We start from the raw sequence: 20,432 nt of genomic DNA, 5'->3' as shown, positions 1-20,432 counted from the left end.
CTACAGCGGGGGTTCTCAAACTGGGGGTCGGGACTCCTCAGGGGGTCACGAGGTTATTACAGAGGGGGTCGCAAACTGTCAGCCTCCACCCCAAATCCCACTTTGCCTCCTGCATTTATAATGGTGTTAAAGATATTTAAAAGTGTTTTTAATTTATAAGGGGGGTTGCACTCAGAAGCTTGCTATGTCACCAGTACAAAAGTCTGAGAACCACTGCTCTACAGACAGCTGGGAGAAATGTTCTTTCCTAATAGTTCCACCTCCTCCCTTCACCAAAGGGGAGTGAGCTCCCAATCTCCCGGCACACCCACGGAGACCTCCAGGAACGCTCCGACTTCACTTTCTTCTGAAGTAGATAAATGAAAGTTTGTTTCTCCCACCTGCCTTTGTGCATCAGATCCTGCAGGGATAGGTGCCGAAAGCAAACCTGGCTGGTTAGATCAGAAAAATGCAAGAAAGGCTGGAAGCCCATCGCTTGCCTCTGCAGATCACCCACATCTGTCAGCCTGCAGCCCTCCCCCACGGGGGGTCTGTCTGAAGGGGAAACCTGGGCCCACGCTCCTTTCCCGGGGAGAGGACAACCTGTGTGAGTGTGAACATCCCTGCCCTCTGCATTTGGACATAGGATTAGAAGTGGCCCTCTGGGCCATCAAGACCTGATCCTGCTATTGCAGGCTGTCACAGAATCCACTGCAGCCCCAGTGGTTACAGCTTCCAGCAAAATCACTCTTACCTGTGGTCCAGGCCTTGAATCTGGTGGCCCCCATGAAGGGGGATTTGAGTACTGATGGCTTGGAGGCTGGCTGGCAACGCCTGCAGCGACTTGCGCTCCTGGAGGAAGAGGTATAGCATTGTTCTGCTTGACAGAGGAGGGGAGGGGAGAGGCAGAGGCCTAAGCCAAGGGGAGAGGAGACGCTGTCAGCTCGGGCAGGTGAGATGGGGAGCAACTGCAGAGGAGAAGGCTCTTGCATCAGCAGTTGCATGCTGGTGAAAAAGGAAGCAGTGCTAGTGAAATACAGGGAGCGGACTAGAGCAAGGGGGGGTCTAGGATGGCGTAGCCGGGAGGGCCCATGACACTGCACTGTAGCACTGATCTTTTCTGTTGCCTGGGGGACAGGCTGTCCCAAAGCCATGTGGTAGCTCCTTGCTTTGGCCCTATTAGCTGCCTAAAGGAAGTTGGTGGTTCTCTGGTGCCCTCTAGTGGTGGCCGTTGTGTGGCACGTTTAACTGCAGCTGCCCTAGATCAGCTGCTAGAGACGCAGCGCTGGGCTGGGCTGTAGGGCGCCAGGCCCATGGACATGCTGGGCGTTAGCAATGCTGGAGGGGTCCTTGGTCCTGAGCACATGCGCTGGGCCTGGCAGGGGGGCCAACCCATCGGGAGCTGCTCTGAGAGCCACCTCCACAGCTCAGTGGGGCACCATGGGTCCCAGGGCTGAGAGCGGCTGGAGCGGCATCAGGCCCCCCAGGATGCTCCATGTGGCAGAGAGCAGCAATGCCAGGCTCTGCTGGCTCCTCCCTCAGAGGAGACCTTCCTCAGTGCGGGCGGCAGCTGCTCTGTCTAGCTGGTGGGTTGCTGACGTCACTGCTCCACGGTCTGCTGCCCTGCTCAGGGCAAAGCTTTTCATCTGCGAGTCCTGCTGGAGCACTCTGCTGGGATTTACGGCCTGCTTCCTGGCATGGTAATTACAGCTGGGCACAGCAGTGCCGGAGATAGCAGTCGCTCATCAACTCGGTGCCTGGAAGGAACAGCAGCCCTCATTGCCTGTACTGTCTACCACAGTGAATGGGGAGGGGCATCCATTGTCTTCCTCGCTGGCCAAGGGACTCCTGTATAAATGGCCCCTGGGTCCCACCCCAGAGCTGGCTGCATCTCACCACAGGATGAGGGATCCCTGTATAAAGAGCCCCCGTGCCCCAACCTAGAGTTGGTCATGTCTCAGTGCCAGGCGAGGGCTCGCTGCCTAGCGTGATTTAGCGTCGTACCCTGCAGGCAGAAGGGCGCAATAAGTGCACACATTCCCATTGTCCTTTCTTTTCCAGCTGCAACTGCAACTCCTCCGTGCCGCGGCCCGTGAAGGTGGTGGCTGTGGGGGGGCAGAGTTACCTCAGTGCCATCCTCCGTTTCTTTGTGAAGCAGCTGGCGAACAAGACCCCAGACTGGCTTAGCTACATGCGGTTCCTCATCGTCCCGCTGGGTAGGCGCCTCTGCCCAGACTCCGCCCAGCTGGCGCGAGTCCTGCTTGACCCCCCTGCAGCCAGAGTGCGGCTGTCGGTGCAGGCCTTGTTCTAGCCTCTCCCTGTTCGTGTGGCGATGCCATGGGTGGGGGGTCCCACGCTGACACCCAGGGGTGCACAGAAGGGTGGCTGAGCAAAGCACGCCTGGGTCTGTAGCGGGTGCCCCCAGGGGCCGAGCCAAGAGCTAGCCCTGCTGGTGGCTTGAGCTCCAGCAGGCCGCCTCTTGGTGGGGATACCAACACAGCAGCTGCGAAAGGGGTCCCAGGCAGCCCAGCCTCTGCATTGCCATGGATCTGGGTAAAGGCCCAGGATGGGGTGGGAGCCTGAGGTGTGGCATCCATGGGACAGCTAGACCATGGCTCCTGTCACAGGGCCCTGCGGAAGGCTGCTTTCAGAGGAGCAGGGTAACAGGAAGCACCCGGCTGAAGGACCCCTCCTGCAGGCACTGTAGTACACAGCTAAGAACCTCCCCCCCCGAAGGCACTACAGCAGCACCCCCCTTTCTCTCCTCCACAGGCTCCCATCCCGTAGCCAAGTACCTGGGCTCGGTGGACAGCAGGTACAGCTGCACGTTCCTGGACTCTACCTGGAGGGAGCTGTTCGGCAGGGCCGAGCCCCCCGGGACAGGTGAGGGGCCATGCAGCTCCGAGCACTGTGTCCATGGCCCTCATGCCGTTGGACAGGGAGGGCTGTGGGTCGCTGTTCCCCAGGGGCTAGCGAGGGAGCAGCCAGAGCTAGGCACGGTCTGTGGGATGTGGCGGGCCTGGCTGTTGGGATGTGGCCAGTTCCTTCCTGAGCCCTGGTTTATTCCCTGGGGCCTGCCCCCAGCACCAGGGGTTACTGAAGGGGTCACAGCTCCAGCCCGGTGAGCAGTGCGGGAGGCAGTCTCCAGTGGGGCCAGGGGGAGCTCTGTGTGAGAATGTGTCCTGCCCCCTTCCTACTGCAGCGTAAGCTCTGGCCCTCCAGCCTTGCAGCCAAGCCAGAGGCCTGGCCACCTGCTTTCTCCCTCAGCCGCCCCTGCCTGGGGCAGAATCCTCTCTGACCCACACACCCCATTCCCCTCTGTGACGAGAGCACCCTCTCCTCTGCTGCCACTCAGTCAGCGGGGGGCATCCTGGCTCTGCTGTGCAGCTCACCCCTGCTGCGGGCTCGGGGACAAGGAGTCAGGGAGCAGGCTCTGTGGGGATTGCTGGTCACATCCCTCTCTCCCCTCTGCCCCCAGAGCCGTTCGATGTGGTGGGCCGCATCGTGCAGTATGTGGGTGGAGCCAGCGTGACCCACCAGCTGCCTGTGGCCGAGGCCATGCTGACTTGCAAGCATAAGTTGTAAGTGTCGCCCGGGCGACTCTCCTGCGACAGGGGCTGGTCGCACGTTACAGGCACCCAAAAGACCCTTTCAGTTGGGATAGCAAAGCTGTTAAAGATCACTGAGAAGGGGGCTGGGATTGGGACTCCTGGGTTCTGGTCCCTGTTCTGGGAGTGGGAACGGGAGTGAGGACTGGTGATTAGAGCAGGCAGCTAGGAGCCAGGATGCCTGGGTTCTGGTCCTGGCTCGGCCACTACTCAGTGTGTGGCCTCTCTGTGCCTTGCCTTCTTTCCACCTCTCTCAAAGCTGCCCCGAATCTGGGTGTGTTTCTGGAGCACCAGTTCCCTTTGTATCCCAGCCCCTCTGGCATGGGGATGGGAACTTACCTTCCTCAGCAGGCGGGAGATGTGCTGTGGTCACTGTCATTAACGTGGTGGGGCAGGGGTGGGGGCGGTCGTTGAGCCTGGCGAGCTTTGGATGCCCCTCGTGTATCCAGGGTGAGGCATTCCATGCCTGCTGGGCCCCGGCCCATCGCCCACCAGACCCTAAGAGCTGTCTCTTCCTCTCCCCACAGCCCGGATGAAGACTCCTACCAGAAGTTCATTCCTTTCATTGGGGTAAGGCTGCCCCCTGGGGCCCCTCCAGTGAGGGCCCAGGAATACCGCTGTGCCGCTGGGGTGGGGCAAGACCCATTGTGACCCTCCAGTTTGAGCCCTGCCTCACCCAGGGTAGGGCTCCCTGCTTCCAGCCCATCAGTGTTGGGGCTAAAGCAGGCTGGAATTAACCCCCCAGGGTCTGGAGAATCCCTGCCCTGGCCCTGGGTCAGTTCTTCCAGGGGTTAATCCCCCTCCCTAGTAAGTAGGTAACTCTCGATGCTTCTCCTGCTGTCATGGGATCCACGCAGACAAAACCTCTCCAGAGCCAGGCTCTCCGGGGTGTGCCAGCCACATTGCGTCTCTGACACCCAGAGGGCCTGGATCACACTGCTCAGCCCCAGACTCACTGCAGCAGCTGAGAGGGGCATGAGCTCTGCTGGCCACCAGTGGGCGCCATCCCCCCGCTGAGCAGGGAATGCAGTGCCTTCCGCACAAGAGCCCCTTCTCCCCATAGAGCACTAGGACTGCTGCTCCGAGCTCGCTGGGCCCTGAGCCAGGCTGGCCGAAACTGAGGGCCTCAGCCCAGGCTGCCCAGAGGAGAGACGTGCCAGGGCTGGGCCTCTTCCAGGGGCATGGGCCTGCGAGGGTTAAACCTTGGGAATAATCAACAGTGATCAGAGCCTCTCTGCTGTGTCCTTCCCCATAGAGGTCTGCTTAGAGGACTGGAGTTAGTGTTTCCAGCCCTTCACTGCCACCTAGCGGAGAGAGAACTGGCCTGGGAGTGAGGAATCCTGGGTTCCATTCCCAGCTCTGCCACCCAGCCTGCTGGGTGCCTTGGGCAAGTCACTTCCCCGCTCTGTGCCTCAGTTTCCCCATCTGTAAAATGGGATAATGCTTCTGCTATAGTCTGGCTCTGCATAGAGTCTCCTGGGGCATCAGCTGAGTGACACTCTCTGATAGAAGGAACAAAGTGGGAGGGCAGCCCCCATTGCCTGGAGGAATTCACTGTTGTCTGGATACTTTCCGAGCACTTGCCCTTCCATTGTAAACACCCCACTGCAATGTCTTAGGGGGTGAGGCTGCCATTGCTTTGGGCACTGGGATGTCGGCTGGGAGAGGGCATCCCCCACTCACTATCACCCCAGGGGTGGCTGGTGCTTGGGATGGGGGCAGCCCTGATGCAATGATCCTGGGGGGTCCCGCCCACCTAGATTTCTGCATGGAGCTCGTGGAGCGCAAGTGGGGATGTGAGTCCTTTCCCCATGGTGTGGGAAGGGTTAACGGCAATCTTGGCACTGCAGCTCTGGGTCTCCCGGAGGAGCAGGCTCAAATGTCTTCTCCTGGACGGGCTGGCAGCCCGGCCTGAATTACTGATCTCTGTCTCCCCGTTGCAGGTGGTTAAAGTGGGCCTCATCGAAGATTCCCCTGCAGCCACAGGTACGTTCCCTGTGAGGCCGGCCCCCGGCTGGGTCCAGGCCGGCTGGGACTCGCAGCCTCAGAGCTGGTGCCACGTCGGGAGTCCAGGGGCACAGTTCCCGCCTCCCTGAGCTGCTCTTAGGCTCTGTGCAGAGCTGGACAGGCCCAGGGCTCCCTCTGCAATCAGCTGGGCCAGGAACCATGGTTGGTTAAAGGCAGGGTGAGGTCCCCTCGGGCTGAGACACCCTCCCCTCCCACCCATCCCCCCTCCATCCTCCCTCTTCTCACCCTCCGCCCACAACCCAACCTCAGCCCAACGGGCCTGCTTCCAGCTGGGCTTTTACTGCCCCCTGCCGCCGCTGGAGTGGGGAGTTGTCCAAGCAACGGGGTCTGCCCCTGGGATTCCCCTCCCCTCCAGCTCCAGGCTGCTGCTCGGCTTGTTCACCTCTCACTCCGGCTGGACAGGGCGTGACGGTCGGATCCCCGCAGGGAGGCTGGGGGCTGAATCCGTATGGGCTGGGGAGCAGGGGGATGACGCAGTGCAAGAGTTCAAGCGTTGAAGGGGAGGCACTAGGGCTGTGGAACCTGCCCATGGAGGCGACAGCGCCTCGTGGCTCAGGACGCTCATTGGCCTGGTACCCCCAGAGTGCCCCCATCCCCAAGTCCTCCGCTGAAAAGGGCCTGGGAGCTCTCACGCCACAGGAGTGACTGGGAGGCTGGTGGCAGTAGTGAGCTCATCTCCCGCCAGCCCAGCAGAATGGGTAGGGGCCCAGCTGAGACACCTACAACAGGGCCTGGGCCTGCTCCAAGTGGGTCACGGCCGGAGACGAGAACCCAGGGAAGAGGAATGCACCAGCATCGGGGACTTGGTGCCTGCCACAGAACCACTATGGGGAGGCTGGGAAGCGCCTGGGGAGGCCAGGATGCCCCCAGGGGAGCAGGGAGCCCCTGTGGGAGGCCGAGGTGCCCTGTGGGGAACCAGGAGGTCTGGGGCTTCCCATGGAGAAATTAGTCTGAGTGGCACAGCCCAGAACCTGCCTCACCCCGGCTGCCCCCTCTGCTCTCTCGGCAGGAGATGGAGACGATATGCCCGTGGTCAGCCTGACAGTTCCCTCCACGTCACCCCCCTCTTCCTCTGGCCTGGTGAAGGACGTCTGCGCCACCCCCCCATCCTCGCCGTCCATGAGCAGTGGGCTCGCTGTCGTGGGGTGAGGCAGCCTTGGCCACCGGCCCCATGGTCGTTAATGAGGAACCTCATGCCCCGGCGGGCAGATTGGTACCATCCGTGTGTGTACAGGGCCTAGCACACTGGGGCGGGGCTGTGACTGGGCGTCCCGCAGGGCAGATCGTAGCTGCCATGTTCCAGCTGGGGAGAATGAGGCCTGGGTAGGGGAAGGGACAAGCTGAGCCACACGGGGAGTCAGCAGCAGCTGGGGGAACCCTGGCATCTGGGTGCCTGGTTGTGTGCGAGGCCATCCCGGTAGACTGGTTCTCTGTCTGTGCCTGTTCCAGCCTTCCTGCCCGTCGGGGCATGTGCTCAGTAATAGCCTCTGCCATCGTGGGGACGGGGCTGTCCAGCTCTTGGAGCCACTGGTGCTGGCAGACCCCTTCCCTCTGAGTGCCCTTGAGTGGCTGGTGCCCCCGTACCTCCACCCATGCAGGGTGGGGCAGTCATCTTGAGTCCTGCATCAGGGGCTCACTCTGAGCTAGTGCAAGGACATGGGAAGTCAGGACTCCTGGGTTCTGTCCCTGGATCTGGGAGGGGCGTGCAGTCTAGTGGGTTAGAAGAGGGGGACCTAGGCTCTGTACCTAATTCTGGGTCGAGTCACACTACCTCTGTGCTTCCTGTGCCCTCGGCAAAGCAGGCTGGTGTTCACTTGACTCCTGAAGGTATCTGAGTTAGTTACTGTTTGCAGGGGGCACTGGGATCCTCCAGGAGCCATCAGCCCAGGATTCTGGCATCGAATTTCAGATCTGTTTGCTCTGCTGGGCCCCCAGTATCCTGGCACTGGGAGCCAGAACTCCTGGGTTCTCTTCCAGCTCTGCCACTGACTTGTTATAGGCCTTTGGGCAGGGCCCTCCCATGTCTCAGTTTCCCCATCTCTGTGATGTGGCTGGTACTGTCCTGCCCCTGGGGGGTGAACCCCTGCTCTGCCCAGCTGCTGCTGATGCTTCCCCACTGTCCCCAGGTCCCCCAGCAGCCCCTATGGAGATGTCATTGGCCTGCAGGTGGACTACTGGCTCGCCCATCCCACAGAGCGCCGGAAGGAGGGCGAGAAGCGAGACGCCAGCTCCAAGAACACCCTCAAGAGTGTCTTCCGCTCGGTGCAGGTGTCGCGGCTGCCCAGCGGCGGGGAGAGCCAGCCCTCGGGGACCATGGCCATGACGGTCGTCACCAAAGAGAAGAACAAGAAAGGTGGGTGTGCGGGGGTTGGACGGGCATCAGGCTGGTAGCACTGGCCCACTCTGAGGGGGTGGGGAATGGGGAGCTGGGGCCTTTCCCCTCTAGGGGTGCTGCCTCCAATCTGGCCCCATGGAACCGTGTCCATGTGTCGTCTCCGGAATTGGCACTAACTGTCCAGAATGGGCATTCCTTGGACATGCTAGGGGCAGCGGACTGGCTAGGCCCTGGGTGTGGACCCCCATCTTGCCCCAGAGAAATCCTGCTAGCTAAGGGGGAAGCCCATTCTGTACCTCCTCTGGGCTAGGGGCTCTGCCAGCCCCTCTTCTCCCCACAAAAAATGCCAAGGGGCTGCAAGAGGCAAGGCTGTGCCCTCAGGACGCTGCCCTCTGCAGGCTGCCCGGGGCTAAGCCTGCAAGGTGCTGCTATTTGCAACCCAGCTCCGCCTTCCCTCTGCAGGAGGCAGCTAGGCATTGGTAAATGTGCCCCTCCCTCCCCACTCTCTATCATTGGCAGCTGTGCTATTGCCACGTCTTTCCCAGCCCCCTTGTTCACCCCGTGCGCTGGAGGAGCTGACTGAGCGGGGGTGTCACTGGGAGACTGTCTGAACAGGCCCCTGCTCCTTCACACTGGGCACTGGATTCTGCCTTTGTCACTGCGGCCGATGGCGAGAAATGGAACGTGCACGCCGTCTAGTCCCTGGCAGGAGCGTGGCCTGAGGCGGTTCGCAGGAGACTCACTCACAGCTACCAGTACTTCTGTGGGTGGGGAGGAGCTTTCGGACAGTGCGTTCATAGACACTAAGGCCGGAAGCGTCCTTTAGATCATCTGGTCTGACCTGGATGGCCCAGGCCAGAGAACGTCACCCCACTCCCAGGGGTGACCTCCTGCACTGAGCCTCGGCGCATGGGTTTGTTGAAAGCATCTGCCCAAAAGGCAGCCAGGCTGGATTTGGAGACACCGAGCCATGGGGAATCCCCCCTGATGGTTAATCCCCCACACTGGGAATGTTGGTGCCTCATTTCCAGCGTGAATGGGTCTGGCTTTAGCTCCCACCCCTTGGTTCTCATTCCACCTTCTCTGCTACATTCAAGAGCCCAATAGTGCCTGGGGTTTTCTTCCTGGGAATGTCCTTACAGTCCCTCCAAATATGGGGCTAGAGGAATTCTGAAAACACGATAGGTAGGCTGAGTGACCCGCGGAAAAGTATTGGAGAGGACTGGAGCTCAGCAGCCGCTAGCTACTTCTGGCAGGCAGATTTGGACTGCAGGGCACACCTGCTGAGTTCAGCTGGTGATGCCTGTGTGTGGGCGCTGGAAGGGGAGCTGGTGGCAGAATTGCAGGAAGCAGCTCTTGGCCGGATGATGCGTCTTCTGGGTGGGTCCGAGGAGCTGTTGGTCTGCAGGGACCAGCAGAGGATGGTACCGAACCAGCTGTCGTGGCTTCAGGCTGCCAGGAATGGAGAGGCCCCGTAGGAAGGAGGTGGTACTCAGACCCAGGACTGAGTTGCCTCTTGACCATGTTGATAAGCTAAAGCTCTTTAATGGCACAGACGCAGGCCAAGGGCTGGGAGTGAGGCCCGACACATTCAGCCTGGAACTGAGGGGCCAGTGTTTAACAGGGAGGGGGATTCACCGTTGGAAAAACTGCCCCGGGGTGGTGGTGGGGAGGTTCTCCAGCCGACTCCCAGTCCAGGCAGCACGTCTCTCTGTAAAAGCTCCGCTCCAGCCCAGTGCTGAGGCGGGCTCCCTGGGCCGGGCGAGACAGGGGTCAGGCTGGAGGCTCACAATGTCCTTCCGGCCTCAGGCTCGCTGAAAGTGCAGCTCTGGTAGTTTTCCCACTGCGCAGATGGGCGGGCACTTGCCGCCTGTCAGTCAAGAGGGAAGGCGTTCGCCCCAGGCTGGCTGGGCAGGCCATGGCCTGGGGGCCCTGCCTGAGTGATGGGGCGGCTTGGTCTGGGGGCTCAGTCCACGCTCTCCGGCCCTTGCCTGCTCGAGTACAATTTAATCCATCTTTGCCATGCATCAGTGTTGGCAGAAAGGCTCCCTTCCCCAACCTGGGGCTGGGGAAGGGCCAGATGAACCCCAGGGCTCCCCGCTGTGGGGGCAGCTCCAGAAGTTCAGGGTTTACAATCCAGACCAGAGACTGTTCTCGCCCCAGGCAAAACCTGTCTGTCCTTGATCTCGGGCTCAGCCAGGAACATAGGGCACCCCGCCTGGGAAATGGGCCTCAGCTCTGTGGAGCTGGAGATAGGGGCAGGGCTTTGGCCTGCAGGGCTGTGTTGGGCCCCCAGCCCGCTGAATTAACCACTACAGGGCCTTGAAATGCCCCTCCCACCTTGGCCAGAGGGCTTTGTTGCGATGAAGAGCGGGAGCCTGGGAGCCAGGACTCCTGGGTTCTTTCCCCATTTCATCGCTGACTCACAGTGGGGCCATGGCTGTGGGGTGGTGGTGTGCAGCTGTGTGTCTCTATGGGGCTTTCCCAGGATCTCTGCATGGGGCCCTGAGCTCAGTGCTGTTCTGGCTCCCAGGGCAAGTTCTGCTCCCCCCACAGCCCTCCTGGCAGCTCTGGGCTGGGACAGCGTCTCCCTGGCCAGACCTAGCCCAGGAAAGTGGCCTATCCCTTGCTGCTGCTGGTGCTGCTGTAGTGCGGGGCCATGCCCCAAGTCTGGAGCTCGGCAGGAAGGAGTCAGGTGAGGCCCCTTTGGCCAACTCCAGCTTCCAGCCCCCTCTCTAGAGCTGTCCCCTGGTCACAGGGTGTCCAGCCCCCCCTGCTACCAGCTGTTATCCTCTGAGCTGGGAGCCAGAATCGAGCCAGGTTTGAGTCACTGCCCTAAGAAACAAATTGGGGTGCAGTAGATGGGGCCCCGGACTCCTGGGTCTGGCTCTGCTGCTCGCGGCGTGACCTTGGGCGCATCACTACCCCCCGTGCCTCAACCCCCGCGAAACACACGCAATGGGGCACAGACTCTAGAAGTGCTTTGAGAGCTATATATGACCCACTAGCACCCGTGTGGGCTCCCAACTGACCCCTCAGAGACTCTGGGAGGCTGAGCACAGGGCCCCAAGGTACTTCTAACAGCCAGTGCTCGAATTGCACCCAGCAGGGAGCGTTCTCCCTCAGCCATTCCCAGCCCATGGGGCAGAGTGGCTGCCAGTTCCTCCATCCTTCCACGGCAGGACTTGGGGCGAGGCTGGGTCCATGTGTGACCACCAGCCTTGGGGATGCCACATCTTACCTCTCACCCAGCTGCCCTCCCCTCAGCACCGCCATCTAAAGGCTTCTGCTGAGCGCACGCTAATCCCGGCTCCCCTGCCTCTCGTTCCAGTCCCCACCATCTTTCTGAGTAAGAAACCCAAAGAAAAGGAAGTGGATTCCAAGAGCCAGGTGATTGAGGGCATCAGCCGGCTAATCTGCTCTGCCAAGCAGCAGCAAACCATGCTGAAAGGTAAGGCCTGCCTCTGCAGTGCAGCTACCTCTGGGGCAAAGCAGCTGGTTATACAGGGGTCCCTCATCTCTCACCTCTGGGTGGGGGCGCAGGGATATTTATAGAGGGATGTTGAGATGCAACCAGCTCTGAGGCGAGGCAGCTGTTGATCCAGAGGTCTCTTGTCCAGCGTTGAAATGCAGCCACTTCTGGGGTGGGGCAGCTTTTTTAACAACCACCCTGCAGCACCAATGTTGGGGAGGCAGGTGGGAATTATCCAGTCTGTTCAGTTCCAGGGTTGGGGCAGTGTTACTTGCCATCCTGTGGGGGAAGCATAGGTAGGTTAGGGGCATAGGACCCTCAGAGCTGTAGCTCAGCAGGGGCTAGATGCCCCAGGCCTCACTCTGCACCACGAGCCAGCTGCCTAGGCCCTGCTCTAACCTCCCTCGTTCCTTCGCAGTGTCCATCGACGGGGTGGAGTGGAGCGACATCAAGTTTTTCCAGCTGGCCGCGCAGTGGCCCACGCACGTCAAACACTTCCCCGTCGGACTCTTTGGCTCGAAGCCGGCGTGACAGCGCCGCCCTGCTGCCGGGCCGCACCCACCAGCCTGGCCGAACCCTCAACCAGTGGGAAGCCTCTTTGGCTACATCCCACCCTCCTTGCGTAACTGTGTTGGTATGTTCTGCACTGGGAGGGCTGGAGGAGGGAGCACCCCAGTGCCAACCTGTCATCCCCCTATCACCAGCTTTGTCTCCAGCTGCCACCGACCGCTTCCTTATGCGTGCGCGCGCGCGTGTGGGTGGGAGTGTGCACCGCATTGGGTCCTAGTGCCCAGTGGGGAGGGACCCCAGCCGGCCCCAGACACACTCCCCCGTCCAGCCTGGAGCAGCTGTGACTCCCAGGACAGGCCCGGGAGTGCTTAGTGTGTGAGAAGGTTCTTGCCTGGCACAGCTGGCCAGTGGCTTTGCCCTCGCCTGTGGCCCATACACCCCTCATCCCCGTCTGTAGCCCTTCTCCAAAAGCACAAGCAGCCAGGCCACAGGCTGGGTGCCCACAGCTGTCTGCCCCGGCATAGCATGTGGGCACAGGGGGCCCCTTCCAGCACAGCCTGCCCCCTCCTGTAGGCAGTGGGCACTCACTGATGTCGAGGGCCACTGCACTCCAGGCAGCGTGGCCCCTGCTGTTCACAAGCGGAGGAAAGCCCTGGTGTGTGATGCTGCTGCTCTGATGGCTTTGTGTCCTGGTGGAAGGTGAGCCCATGAGGGGGGCCCCTTGCTGGTGAAGCCAGGGATGAGTGTTTGGAGGTGGGGGGAGGGGTGTCTGCCTTGCCTGGCCTGGGGCAGGGGCATGCTCGGACTTCCAGCTGTGTGTAACCATCCCCTGGGCACTTGTTTGTTTCTATCCTAAATGGTTGCCAAGACCGAGTTGCTTAAATTTATCCCTGCCCCAGTTCATCAGTGCCCCCCCGCCCCACGTCAGTCACCTTTGCCACATCACGCTGCCTTGCCAGGCACCACAGGACAGTAAACAGCCAGCTCTTGAGTCACTGCAGGCTTGGCTTTCCCACTGCCCCCTTCCCCCCATCCCATGCTCCGCTGCTGGCTGAGCTCCTCCCTGCCCCATGCTGCCAGCGGTTGGTTAGAAAGCCCCCGGCTGTGTCGGCTGCCATGCTTCAGCTGGTGTCTCTTTCCCCAAAGCCTGCAACCCAAATGTAGTCTGCTCCCAACAGGGGCCAGCCCCAGGCCAGCTACGGGCAGAGTAGGTTGGTTCAGTAGGGACCAGGTCACTGGGGTTGGCCCAGTTTATTACAGCTCTGAGCATGGCAGACAGAGACCCTATGTGTGGCTGGGGGAGGGGGGGGTATAGTCCACAGATGGGCTTTTAAGAGTGAAGCAGCAGGCAACTGGGTCCCAGTCCCAGCTGCCCTGAGCCCCTCACAGCACTGAGTTCCCGACCCTGTTCTCTAGCACCCAGGTGTGGCAGGAGCTAGGAAGCGGCATCTGGCCATCCCATGCCAATTTCACTCCTGGCTGCACTTCATCCCTCCCACTCCATCTCAAGCCAGCACCTTCATTACGAACCCCCCTTAAACTGAGCCTCATATTTGGGCTGCTTCTCCCACCCCCAGCTGTTGTCTTTCTGACCCCCTCCCCCCAGCAGGCAGCAGCTAAGTGGTTGGATTTTCCCACACAGGCTCACTGTGAGCTCCGCTCTTTTCTCCCCACACATCTGGCAGGGACTCGCAGTCCATGCAAGCGTGGTCCAGTGGGTCCATGAATGTGTCCAATAATTCCCATTGGTCACTGCTGAGTCCTGGGCCCTGTGGATCCTGCCTGTGCCATGTGCGAGGTCCACACGGACCATGAGCAGGACACCCCGTACCCCAGCTCTGAAAGAGACACAATTATCAGAAAGGGGCCTCCCTGAGCCTCATTCTGATGGGCCTGGAGTGCCTCTGCCAATAGACACCCCCACTTTCAGGGTGTGTGGGGGTCTTAAAGAGCAGGTGGGAGCCACAGTCCAGCCCTCTGGCATCCCAGCCCCCCTATTTCCCCCAGCACTCAGCCCCGACCGCTCCATGCAGCGGGCAGGAGAGGGCATGAGAATCCAGACGATCTCCCCCACCTACCTGCTAGCAATAAAGCCAGCTGAACCTTGGCAGAGCCCGTCTCCCTTCCCCTCCTCCCTCCCAACACACAAACACCACGTGCCCCGCTGCCTCCATTGATTTCTCATTGCCCTCCAGGCCGGCCTGGCTGGGTGGGGAGGAAGGTCACTCGGCTGTGACAGGTGGCACTCATAGGCCTGCCTGGCTTCCCTGGGAAGCTGTTTATTTGCTGGCTGAGACAGTAGCTGCCCCATTGCCACCCCTGCAGTCACAGGGAAGCTGCAGGACGGTCCCTGTGTCTGAGTCACTGCGAGTGAGAGAGCCGGGTAGCAAGTGTCCGTACCAGCGCTTGCCTGCACGGTGGGTCAGTCACCTGGATGTGGCAATTCCTTTGAGGGTTGCTCAGGTGGCCTGGGCAAGCTGCGAACTGGTGCTTGGGGGGCCAGACATCCCAAGCCGAATTGCCAGTGCAGACAGGTGTCTCACTGCAAGTCCCTGCAGGCCAGCTGCTCCCTGCTGACCGAGTGTGTCCCGTCCATCTTCTGGTCTCACTCGCTGCAGCCTGGCCCCCACGTTGCAGTTTCTCCCAAGCACAAAGAGCTGCAGCCAGAGCTGGCCCCGCAGAGGGGTCTCATGTTTGCTCGGCGTTCTCTGCCTTTTGCATTCCAACGTGGCCTGTTCAGTGCTGGCTCTCTCCAGGGCTCCCTGTCCCTCTGTGCTCCGAGCCTGGCAGCTGCATCGGGCTGGGGACGGCGGGAGAGTCAGCGGGCTGGGTGGGGGGTGTCTCCCAGGCCTGCGCACTAGGCTAGGGCTCTGAGGCACTCCAGAGCCCCCAGGAGACCTCAACAAAGCTCCGGTGTCCCCACAGGCTGGGCTGGCTGCTGTGGGGTGGAGGGAGCTGCCCTACCACCAGGCACCCCAGGCCCACATGATCCCTACACACACTTCCATGGCCAGAGTCGTCAGAACATTCTTGGCCACCCCAATCTCCATGAGAGCTGGTGGGGTCCCCATCTCAATCTGTGCCCCCACAAATCACTCCAGAAACTCCCTGCACTCCCTCAGCTGTGTGCAGCCCCAGTGAGCTCTGGCTTCAGGCCGGAGCTGCACGAGCACCCAGCAGGACTGTGGTCCAGTACATGGGGGCCGGAAGGCGCCTGGTCCAGCCCACAGGGCCTATGTGGGCTGGGAATCTCGATCTGTCCCCCATCCCCGCGCATGGTGCTGGCTGGGCACACAGGGCACTGTGTACATAGCCCCCTGGTGTGTGTAAGTGAGTACCTCTCCCGTTTGGTTTGCGCACACCGTCCACATTGGGATCATTGTCTGGGGTTGGGGAGAGACCCCTGTTGTATTTGACACATTTTATTGGGGGAGCTGTTGTCCCCCCCCCTTTTTTTGGAGTTTTTTCATTAAATAAACTGTGGTTATTTCTTAGAAGGCATTTCTTTATTTAATCAGCTTGTCTGTTCAGCCTGAACCCTGCAGGGGGCTCCCCAGTCCACAGGGGGTCAGAGCTGGGAGCCAGGACTCCTGGGTTCTGTTGCAGCCGGAGCCCTGTGAGCCCAAGTCAGCTAAGATAGGCCAGCTGCGGGTGTTTGATTGCAGTGTAGACATATGCTGTGTGACGTGGGCCATTGTCTGTTAGACCCTAATGGACACATGCTCACAAGAGACTCCCACCCCTCCCACTGCTGCCCCCTGCTGGGAGAGGCCAGGAGGAGGCTGGAATTGCAGGGTCACGCCGACTCCAGCAGAATGACGAAGCCCCTTCCCTAGGGTGCTGGAACCATTTTAGACCGGGGGGGGGGGTGTTCTGGAAGCCATTGAAATAGGGGGAGGGATAGCTCAGTGGTTTGAGCATTGGCCTGCTCAACCCAGGGGTGTGAGTTCAATCTTTGAAGGGGCCATTTAGGGATCTGGGACAAAAACAATTGGGCATTGGTCCTTCTTTGAGCAGGGGGTTGGACTAGATGATCTCCTGAGGTCCCTTCCAACCTGGATATTCTATGATTCTATGAAACTGTGAAGCCTCTATGATGGGAGCCAGACATTCGGTTGCTGCTGTAATTCAAGCTAGGGGGTGCTCCCTCACCCCTAGTGCCCTGCCCCAGTCAGTGTGATGGCCCTGGCCTGCCAACCCCCCCCCCCCCCCCCACACTACACCATTCAAGAACCATCCTCCTGCTGGGGTCTGTTGCCTTAGGGCTGCGGCTGCCTGGCGAAGAGCCTGTGGTACTACTGTGAGGGAGGCAGGATGGGCTGGGCCTCAGCTCTGTGGCCCGGGACTGCTCAAGGGGATCGCTCAAACTTGGCTGCAGTGGAGAATTGCTGAGGGGAAATGCTCCCACTGGGCCAGAGAGAGAGACATGCCCCCCTCCCCACACACACACACACACACACCCTGGGGGAGAGAGCCTGCCGCTCTCACCATACAGTGGCAACCCACCCCCAGCCAGACCATGCCGCCTGCCAGGCCTTGTATGGAAAAACACCCATGGAGCGGCTGCAGCCTGCATTGTCCCAGCTCAGAGCAGCAGCAGCACCAGCTGGGCCTAGGGGCTGCCAGTTTGGGCCCTGCATCCTGGCTCATTCCACCATCACACTAGCCCCCTGCCTGTGAATAGGGGGCTGCCAGAGAGACAAACTACCTGGGTGCCAACAATGCAGCTGTGGGGACAAGAAACTGCTTTCACCGTTGGCAACTAGCTCTATAAACACCCTGCTGGGTGCACCAGCAATGCCACTGAAGTTCAGGAAGCTACATCAGGGATGTAACTGTCCCTAGCCACTGCAGCCAGAGGCCTAGATCTTCGCTCCCATGCACACGTACACACACACACAACTGTATCCTGGACAGCGGCGAGCATGGGAGCAGAGTGGACAAACCAATGCTGTGGCAGAACAGGCCAGTGCGACCCATGGCATGAGTAGGAGCAGGGAGGGGATTTTACTGTGTCTATGGCACTGGTGAGACCCACCCTGTAACAGTGCGTCCAGTTCTTGGGACCACATTTTGAAAAGGATGTTGAATAATTGCAGAGGATGCAAAAAAGAGCCGCAAAAAAATCTAGCGGGCTGGAGAAAATACCCGCCTGAGGATTTAGAGCTCAGTCTGTGATTGAGAGGTGACTTGGTTATGGGATATAAACACCTTCCTGGGAGAAGACACTGGGAACTAAAGGGTTCTTTAACCTAGCAGAGAAAAGCAGAACAAGAACCAATGGCTGGAAGCTGAAGGCAGACACATTAGAAATAAGGAACCAGAGGCTGATTAACGGAGTGAGTGGTGGATTCGTAATCTCTTGGTGTCTTCAAATCCAGACTGTACCCCTTTCTGGAAGAGGCTTTAGTCAAACACAAGTGATTGGGCTGAATACAGGGTTAACGGTGAAATTCTCTGGTGAAAACGGTGAAATTTGTGCTGTACATGAGGTCAGACTAGATCAGGGATGGGCAAACTTTTTGGCCTGGGCCACACTGGGGTATGGAAATGGTATGGCAGGCCATGAATACTCATGAAATTGGGCTGGGGTGCGGGAGGGGAATGAGGGCTCCGGCTGGGGGTGCGGGCTCTGGGATGGGGCCAGAAATAAGGAGTTTCAGGGTGTGTGGGGGCATGAGGGGGTTGGGATGCAGGAGGGAGCTCCAGGCTGGGACCGAGGGGTTCGGAGGGTGGTAGGGTGATCAGGGCTGGGGCAGGCGGGTTAGGTACAGAGGAGGGGTGTGAGGGCTCCAGCTGGGGTGTGGGCTCTGGGATGGAGCCAAACATGAGGAGTTCGGGGTGGGGGGGTGAGGGCTCTGGGGTGGGGCTGGGAATGAGGGGTTTGGGGTGCAGGAGGGGGCTCTGGGCTGGGACTGAGGGGTTCAGAGGGTGGGAGGTGGATCAGATGGGACAGGCTGTTGGGGCACAGGGAGGCTCGGGTGCAGGCTCTGGGCGGCGCTTACAGCAAGCAGCTCCCAGAAGCATGTCCCCCCTCTGGCTCTGAGGCGCGCCCAGGCGGCTCTGTGCGCTGCCCCGTCCACAGATGCCACCCCTGCAGCTCCCATTGGCTGGGAACCATGGCCAATGGGAGCTGCGGGGCAGTGCCTGCGGACAGGGCAGTGCGCAGAGCCATCTTGCCATGCCTCTGCGTACTACGTGGGAACTGGAGCGGGGTCATGGCGGCTGCTTCTTGGGAGCTGCACGGAGAGGGGCAAACCTCTGAACCTGCTCTCCGGCTGGAGTGGGGCAAACTCCTGACCCCGCTCCCCAGCGGGAGCTGAGGGCTGGGTTAAATGGTCTTACAGGCTGGATGTGGCTCGCGGGCCATAGTTTGCCCTCCCCTAGACTAGATGGTGATGGGGTCCTCAGTGACTGACCAAGGAGGTAGCAGGGAGGGGGTAGCAAACTCTGTTTTAGCCATGTTGAGCTAGACAGCCACAAGGTGATGGCAGAGACAGGCTGGGATTTCAGTGTGGACAGGAGGAGACAGGTCTGGAGCAGAGAGGCAGATCTGTGAGTCAGCAGCATACAGATGGTAGCTGAGATTTGTGTTTGCGGATGAGATTACCCAGAACTAAGGGGAAGAGGGAGGAGAGAAGAGGACCAAGGGCAGAGCCCTATTGCCCACAGAAAGCAGGAGAGGTGGGGTGGGGGGGATCTTCTGAAGGACAAACTAAAGGAATGATTAGAGAGTTAGGAGGGGAACCAGGAGAGGACAAGATTTCAAGAAGAGGCGCATGGCCAATGGTGTTGAAGGGTGATGAGGATGGAGTACTGGTTCTGAGCTTTGGCTGAGAGGGGGTCGTTAGAGACCAGGTGAGAGTGGTTTCATTGGAGTAGATGGGGTGCTATGGGGTTGCAGTAGGGCTAGGATGGAACTGGAGAGGAACTCTGCATGGTGAAATGTGGCCAGGGGCTGGCCTGTGTGCCAGGGCTGTGCTTTCTGCCATCCCTTCGAAGTCTGCCCAAATTTGGCCAGGTTATAAACCTTTGAAGAATTGCAGTTTGCACAGTAAACTTGCTAGAAGCTTTCCAGCTACATTCTGGGCAGATTCAGTCCACCCTGAGCAGGCTCCAGCCTGGGGGTGCAGGGCTTTCCCCATAATTGCTGCTCTGGGCTGCTGCAGGCTGGGTGCTGGAATTGAGAGCAGGGGCCCTGTCTTTCGTGTGCTCTCCATGACCTCCCTGCTCCCGCACCTGTCTGCCCAGACACCACAGAGGAGGAAGCTGCCTGATTCAAATGCAGAGGGGGCCAAGAGTTGGAGCGGGGGTGGGGTAGAGAGCAGGAAGTAGTACACTGGCCCAATGAGCTGGGGTGGTCGGGAGGAGGCTGAGGCTGGGAGGATGAAGACTGGGACTTGGACTGGCCTAGCCTGGCACCACAGGGTTATGACTCCTGCTTTTGATGCCACCATGCTGGGGCAAATGAAAATGCAACCAGGGGCTGTGGGTTGTGACGGGGACTAGGAAAGGAAGTCTGATAACTAGAGCCTGGGTCTGGCTCGCTGAGAAGAATGGTAGGGGGATGATGACCCAAGGCTGGGAAAGAGACAGGCCTGGGGCAGTTTGGAGGGGATGAGGCAGAAGTCTGTGCCCACTGAAGTACCCACCTCTTCAGAGCCCAGAAGGGAACCCGAGATCCGTGCACATTAATTTGTCTTCCCAAGACCCTGCTGAGGTGAGAGGGGGGTATTATCCCTGTGTACCACAGGGCAAGCTGAGGCCCAGACAGATGAAAGGCAAAAATTGCCACTAATTTGGAGTGCCCACTGGAGACAGCTAGCGCCTGGTTCAGCATTACTTGGCATTTGTGTGTGCAAAGCTCAGCTCCCGTGGACTTCTGGTGCAGCGGTGAGTGCTCGGCACTTCTGCAGATCAGACCCCAGGGGCTCAAGCCACACGGCCAGAGAACGAACACCACACCATTAGTGATCACTAAAGTCTGGATGAAGTGACTGGCCCAGCAGCCCACAGGAACTCGATGGCAGAGGCAGGGGCAGACTCCACCTGCCTGAATCATGAGCCCCTCCTTCCTCTCCCTGCAGCCCCCTGCCCCCTCCACTGCTCTGGCCAACTGCTGCAGCAAGGGGGGCACTGCCCCCCCCGGCCATCGTGCGCCTGGGTGGCGCTAGCCCGGTCCCGTAGGTAGAACCCAGGAGTCCTGGCCCGGCCTGGCTCCCTGAAACCCCCCCCCCCGCTCTAACCACTAGACCCCACTCCCTGCCCAGCGCTGGGGACGAACCTAGGCGTCCGGGCCCCCAGCCCCTTTCTACCCAGCTCCATCTTTCTTAACTGTGCACCGCCCCCCTCCGGACACCTCCCCTTTACCGCCCCCTCCCTTTAGCGCTCTGCTCCTCCCCTTTAAGGTGCTGGCTTTCTGCTCACCAGACACTAAATCGCCGCCAGCCGCTTCCCCTTTACAGCAGGCAGTGTGGGGGATCATGTGGTACGGCCGCGG

At 60.1% G+C, this 20,432-nt stretch overlaps 1 protein-coding gene across 4 annotated transcripts in view; it reads left to right on the top strand.

Moving 5' to 3' along the window:
- The window catches only part of PACS1 (phosphofurin acidic cluster sorting protein 1), a 104,273-nt gene extending 88,844 nt beyond the window's left edge, over positions 1-15,429 (top strand). For all 4 annotated transcript variants that reach the window (XM_073351604.1, XM_073351606.1, XM_073351603.1 and 1 more), the window contains 9 exons: positions 2,041-2,195; positions 2,752-2,862; positions 3,458-3,560; positions 4,115-4,157; positions 5,531-5,573; positions 6,625-6,760; positions 7,742-7,968; positions 11,282-11,401; positions 11,841-15,429. In XM_073351604.1, coding sequence (XP_073207705.1) covers positions 2,041-2,195; positions 2,752-2,862; positions 3,458-3,560; positions 4,115-4,157; positions 5,531-5,573; positions 6,625-6,760; positions 7,742-7,968; positions 11,282-11,401; positions 11,841-11,953 — 1,051 coding nt within the window. In that variant the 3' untranslated portion in view covers positions 11,954-15,429. The remainder of the gene's footprint in view (positions 1-2,040; positions 2,196-2,751; positions 2,863-3,457; positions 3,561-4,114; positions 4,158-5,530; positions 5,574-6,624; positions 6,761-7,741; positions 7,969-11,281; positions 11,402-11,840) is intronic.
- Positions 15,430-20,432: the final 5,003 nt, after the last annotated feature.

Source organism: Lepidochelys kempii, chromosome 7 (assembly GCF_965140265.1).
Source record: "Lepidochelys kempii isolate rLepKem1 chromosome 7, rLepKem1.hap2, whole genome shotgun sequence".
Classification (NCBI taxonomy): domain Eukaryota; kingdom Metazoa; phylum Chordata; order Testudines; family Cheloniidae; genus Lepidochelys; species Lepidochelys kempii.
The sequence above is the reverse complement of the archived record's forward strand: the minus strand, read 5'-3'. Positions and strand labels throughout refer to the sequence as shown.